General features: G+C 34.7%; 2 protein-coding genes across 2 annotated transcripts; one reads left to right on the plus strand and one right to left on the minus strand.

Moving 5' to 3' along the window:
• Positions 1–327: 327 nt before the first annotated feature.
• On the minus strand, positions 328–3,741 carry LOC145004924 (proteinaceous RNase P 1, chloroplastic/mitochondrial-like). The gene is made up of 6 exons (XM_078963954.1): positions 2,469–3,741; positions 2,278–2,367; positions 2,014–2,195; positions 1,087–1,207; positions 908–976; positions 328–708 (listed from the first exon to the last, which is right to left on the minus strand). Exons 1-6 carry the CDS (start codon positions 3,636–3,638, stop codon positions 613–615), a joined length of 1,728 nt encoding a protein of 575 aa, XP_078820080.1. The 5' UTR covers positions 3,639–3,741; the 3' UTR covers positions 328–612.
• A 606-nt stretch (positions 3,742–4,347) lies between these two features.
• On the plus strand, positions 4,348–5,424 carry LOC145007229 (uncharacterized). The gene is made up of 2 exons (XM_078966201.1): positions 4,348–5,020; positions 5,141–5,424. Exons 1-2 carry the CDS (start codon positions 4,348–4,350, stop codon positions 5,422–5,424), a joined length of 957 nt encoding a protein of 318 aa, XP_078822327.1.
• Positions 5,425–6,618: the final 1,194 nt, after the last annotated feature.

Genomic DNA, 6,618 nt, shown 5'->3' on the forward strand with positions numbered 1-6,618 from the left:
GCAAATAGTAAGTCAACAAATGGTAAAATATAGTTAGATTTAACAAAATGTTGACAACATTACTGAAGTAAGTCAAACTTTAGAACCTTTATCTCTATTACAGAAAAGGATCAAGTGCAAGATGACAATATACTTTCATCAATGTATTATAGCATTCTAGTTTAACTAATATTTTTCTTATTAAGGCATTGTACTTTGAAACTATACTTTCGACTATTTCCTTAGTATTTGAAGATTAACTTGAAAAATCTATCAAATCATAACTATGAAAATATTTTGTATTTGGATGACATTTCTATAATCGAATACCTTTCTCAAAGAGTATCATTATTTAACTCGATTTTCTCATTTAATATTAATCTCAAATGCTTATTTTCAGCATTAAAGGTTACAATTACAAATCATAATATAAAAAATTCAAACCATCTTCCTCTCTCTTCTCAATGGACACATTCTCTCGGTCATAATTTCTTTCAAATGGGCAAAAAAGTCATTTTAGCCTTACTACCCTTTCCTCTATATTAAAGAATGATTTTGCAACATGGAATGGAAGAAAATCCAAGGATGTTGTCAATGGTTTTAGGGAATGATACGCTGACATGGCACAATTAATTAGCTGTTTGTACGGGTGGCACAAACCCACTGCCTACGTGTCTCAAAGTCATCTCCTGTCACAGTTGGCACATGCCAGCTGCCTTGTTCAGATTCCTGAAATTACAGGTCAAAGTCAAAGTCAAAGTCAAATACCATTAAAGTCAACAACTTGATTGTTTCAAAAGTTGTTCAATCTTTTATATATTTGTGGTTTATCATTTATGTAAATTTGTGAAAGAATTGGAATTTGAAGTAAATGAATTTTGTCATGTGAAATTATAAGGTTAAAAGGGTATTTGAGTAATTTTAACACCTGAATTACAATCGAGTATGGTGGAGGCATGTGAAATTTAAGTCCTTCTCTTGAAACCGACACTCGAACCTAAAATCCAACAAATTAAGAAAAACAATAAATGTCATATCATTACAATTCACTTCAAAAATAATAATTTCCATCTAAATTTTATCACTATTCTCCCATAAAAATAATACCTGATGCTTTTCTTTCCACCTTGGAAAAAAACTCGTACCCAACAATGCAAACAAATGATCTCTCATCTCATCATTTGTCACCACCAAACACTTGCTACTTATTGCAGCATATAACCAATACCTTAAAAAAATCATACAACTTATAACTTCAAAAATAATTTATTTCCAATGTTTTGCTTTTAAATTTATAAGTGGTTACATTTTTCGGGTTCCAAGTAAAATAACAAAATTTCACTTGGAATAGAGACCAAAAAGATTCCAAGAATCTCAAATAAAAACCAAAATTGCAAAAAAACAATTATGCTCAAAGTCCAAAAATAGTCATTTTACTTGGAGCAGGGACCAAAAACATCATAAGAATCTCAAATAAGGACCAAAACTGCAAAAAAAATTGAGGGCTAAAATTGCAAAAACCAGTTATACCCAAAGATCAAAAATAGTAATTTTACGTGGAACAGGGACCAAAACATTACAAGAATCTTAAATAAGGACCAAAATTGCAAAAAACAATTATACTCGGGGACCAAAAATAGTCATTTTACCTGGAGCAGGGACCAAAAAGATTACAAGAATCACGAATAAGAACCAAAAAAAAAAAAAAAACTTCATAGGGCCAAAATTGCAAAAACCAATTATACTCAAAGATTAAAAAAAATGTCATTTTACTTGGAACAAGGACCAAAACATTACAAGAATCTCAAATAAGGACCAAAATTGCAAGAATTTTTTTTTGGGGGACCACAATTGCAAAAACCAACTATACTTAACAACCAAAAATTATCATTTTACTTGGAACAAGACCAAGAAACTCAAATAAGGACCAAAATTGCAAGAGAAAACATTGTGGGACCAAAATTGCAAGAACCAACTACACTTAAGGACCAAAAATGTAATTTAGTCAACAATTCTAAAGAATTAAGTTTTTACCAATCATCATTTGATCCATGTGGAGTAACATAAAGTGCACCAGACTCTTTCCAATGTTGTAATGTTGTTTTATTCCTTGAATTCCCATTGTCTCTACCTTTCACTCTACAACTATGTAGAATCACAAGTGGTAGTTTGTTTGAAGGACTCAGTTTTCTTGCTGAGTTTACAGCAGATTTTAGCTGCAACATTTTATAAAAATATTATAAGTAAAATCAAATATATATACATTTTGTGACATTTATTTATATGAACTTGTTTTACCTCATTGAAGTCGAAGTAATTCTTCTTTATATGACCAAGATTTGCACCATCTACAACCGCATCAAACGGTCCATGTTTTTGAACCCATTCCTAGATTAATTTTTAATTTTTAATTTTTAATTTTATAATAATAATAAAGAAATTTCTTGCATTCAATCCTTAAATTAGAAATCTTTGATCATAATTCATACCTGAAACATCAAAAAATCGGCTCTTGTTTCTCTTTGGCAAGCTAAAGTACTCAAAGAAGTAGCAAAGTTTTCGGTTTCTAAAGGATCAATATCAACACTAACAAGCTTTTCACCACAACATTGACAAACACCCTTTTCGTCCATTTCTGTCCTCACCACTTTCCACCTCCCATTCCCCAGCCACCCTTGGCCGTGCCACCCACCGCCGCCCTTCACCACCGCCTCTTTCACCTTCCCCGCATCCCATTTCACCTTCCCAACACCCTTAGCACAATCGGACTTGAACCAATCTTCTACCAATGTTGCTGTATCTTCACTTACTTGTCTTACAGTAGCCCTTAATCTCTGTAACATTTCATAGACTTTATCTTCTCTTTTTGTATCGAAACTAACCTGTAAAAGCATTGAAAGTTCATCTTCTTCAGCTGCAACTCCGTTGTCAATCATGTAAGAATCAACCTCGTAAGCTTTATCCGCCATTCCTTTTTTGCAGAATCCAGATAAAGCGGGTACGTAAGATCGTAATCTTGGCGAAATCCCACATCCCTCTTTCATTTTTTTCACCAAATCGAAAGCCAATTCAGGATCTTCTCTAGCTGCGGCTAATCTAGCCATGGTTGTAAACGTTGCTTCGTTTGGAACCACTTTAGTATCGTTATTACCGCTTTCCATTCGCTTGTATATCTCGAAACCCCTTTTTAAACCTAGATTAGTATTACTTGAGGAACATAAATACAACAGCTTGTTGTAATGTTCGACGTTGAGTGGAACATTGTTGAGTAATGCTTCGTCGTATAGACGAAGAGCTTCTTCGGTGTTGCTTTCTTTAGAGCAGCGGCAAAGGTGGGAAAGAAGAATACCAGATGGGGATTCACGGCGGGCTCTTTTCTCCGCTTTGCCGCTCATTTGCAATTGTTGCGGTTGATTGGTAACGTGAGACCGCCGTTTTCTAATCAGAATTGCTCCATCGTCGGCCGATTTTGCTGCCGCAGCGGCGGTGCAGAGGTGTTGAGACCATTTGCGAGGCCGGAAACCGAATTGTGTGATGGGGTTTATGGGTTTTAGGGAGCGAGAGCGATTGAGTAAGAAAGATGAGGTTTTTTTGGTGATGAAGAGGGTTTTCAGCAAGGAGGGTGAGAGATTGAAGGTGGGTTTCAAGTTCAACAGCATTGTGGTGGATTTGGGGAAGGAGCATTGAGGAAACCGTTTGATGGCTTAAGTTCGACATTCAAGAAACCATTTCCACGCCCTTCAGATTTATTGGTTGGTCAAGAAGACAAGATAAACTTCCACAATTTTTTATGTTTATTCCAAATTTAGGAAATTGTTATGAAGTATTAGTTTGTAAATGACCATTGGATTCTCCATTTTTTCCATTCTTCATTTCTTCTATAACTCCCCCATCATTATTTAGCATTAGTAACAACCATTTCAATGTGTTTTATGAATGTAATAATACACCATTATAATGTGCATTCATATTATAGCTCATCTTTCATCTTATTTGGATAATATAAATAGTGAGCCATATGTATTAGGCACTTGATGATTTCATCACAAGTATTGGAATAAAAGTTCTCTCTACTCTTATTTCTTTCTTTACTTTATAATTTATATTGTAATTTGATCATATTTTATAACACGTTATCAGCACGAGGCTCTACCATAGAGTTCCAACTTCTTGCCGTTCTTGTCGTTGTCAGGTATATATATATATATATATATATATATATATATATATATATATATATAATTTTTGTTTTCAAAGTTCATATGTATAATGCTCACAAGTTATATAATGCTCACAAGTAATCTTATGATACTTCTTAACTAACAATCCTCTAATATACAACTCTTTATTTTGATTAGTACTTTCACTATGGCCAACATTAGCAAACTTGAGTTTATGGCTCTTGACATTAGTGGAAAAAATTATTTATCATGGATCATTGATGCTGAAATCCACCTTGATGCTATGGGTCTTGGAAACACCATAAAGGATGTAAATCCTTTAAATGAAGCATCAAGCCAAGAAAAGGCTAAGGCGATGATTTTCCTTCGCCACCATCTCGATGAAGGATTAAAAGCTGAATACCTCACTGTCAAAGATCCAGCTGATCTTTGGAATAATCTGAAAGAGAGGTATGATCATCAAAAAACGGTGATACTTCCTAGAGCTCGTTTTGATTGGTTACACCTTCGGCTACAAGATTTTAAATCTGTGAGTGAGTATAATTCGGCCATGTTCAAAATTACTTCCCAACTAAAACTATGTGGTGAGACTATAACTGATGAAGACATGCTAGAGAAAACCTTCTCTACTTTTCATGCCACTAACATGCTCCTGCAGCAGCAATATCGTGAGAAAGGTTTTAAAAAATATTGTGAATTAATCTCATGTCTTCTTGTGGCTGAACAAAATAATGAGCTCTTAATGAAAAATCACCAATCACGTCCGACCGGTTCTAGTCCATTCCCTGAAGTGAATGCGACATCATCTAATTATAACGGTCGTGGGTCTAACCGTGGTCGTAGCCGTGGTCGTGGTCGAGGTCGTGGACGTGGTGGAGGCCGTCATAATAATCGTCCCAACAATAATAATAATAATATAAGTAACCACCAGAAGTGGGAAAATAACAAAAACCCACATCCTAATGATAAAAGTGGTCAAGGCAAGAAGAAAGTTGAAAATGTTTGTCACCGATGTGGAATGACCGGTCATTGGTCACGTACATGTCGCACTCCAAAGCATTTTGTTGATCTTTATCAAGCTTCTCTAAAATATAAAGAAGGAAAAAATGCGGAAACAAATTTTGTTCAAAATTATTTTTCCGAAGATCAACTAGAAATGAGGAAGATATATGTCTTGCAGATAGTGCAACAACACATAGCATTTTTAATAATGAAAAATATTTTGCTTACTTATCAATTGGAGAAGCAAATGTTAATACAATAACGGGTAGTGCAAAAATGATTGAAGGCTCCGGAAGAGCGAATATCATATTACCACAAGGGACAATAATTAAAATTGGAGATGCATTATTTTCATCAAAATCACCAAGAAATTTATTAAGTTTTAAGGATATTCGGTCCAACGGATATTATGTTGAAACAACCAATGATGGTGATGAAGAGTATCTCAATATTACGAAAATGATATCGGGTAAGAAAAGTCTTTTGGAAAAATTACCCGTATCGTCCTCCGGATTGTATTATACAAATATTAGAATGATTGAATCTCATGCTATTGAAAATAAAAGGTATGATAACATCTACAAAGTTTGGCATGACCGGTTGGGCCATCCCGGATCAGTTATGATGCGCAAAATAATTGAAAGTTCAAGTGGACATTCCTTGAAAAACCAGAAGATTTTTCAAGCTAATGAATTGTCTTGTGTTGCATGTTCTCAAGGAAAATTAATTTCCCGTCCATCATTGAATAAAGTTGGGTATGAAAGTCCTAGTTTTTTAGAAAGAATTCAAGGGGATATATGTGGACCAATTCATCCACCATGTGGACCATTTAGATATTTTATGGTCTTAATTGACGCGTCAACTAGATGGTCACATGTGTGCTTATTATCTAGCCGTAATCTCGCTTTTGCAAGATTACTAGCACAAATAATCCGCCTAAGGGCACATTTTCCCGATTACCCAATTAAGAAAATTCGACTTGACAATGCTGGAGAATTTACATCACAAGCTTTTAATGACTATTGCATGTCGATTGGGATAACTATTGAACATCCTGTTGCATATGTTCATACACAAAATGGTTTAGTTGAGTCGTTAATCAAACGCCTTCAATTAATTGCAAGACCATTACTAATGCATTCTAAACTTCCTACATCGACATGGGGACATGCAATTTTACATGCGGCATCATTTATACGCATCAGGCCAACTAGTTATCATAAGTTCTCCCCTATTCAACTGGTTTGAGGCCATGTACCAAATATTTCCCCTCTAAGGACGTTCGGATGTGCAATTTATGTACCAATTTCTCCACCTCACCGCATAAAAATGGGTCCTCAAAGAAGAATGGGAATTTATGTTGGATACGAATCTCCATCTATAGTAAAATATTTAGAACCATCAATTGGAGATTTATTTACAGCTAGATTTGACGATTGTCATTTTGATGAATCAG

Source organism: Lactuca saligna, chromosome 7 (assembly GCF_052625555.1).
Source record: "Lactuca saligna cultivar CGN05327 chromosome 7, ASM5262555v1, whole genome shotgun sequence".
NCBI lineage: Eukaryota > Viridiplantae > Streptophyta > Magnoliopsida > Asterales > Asteraceae > Lactuca > Lactuca saligna.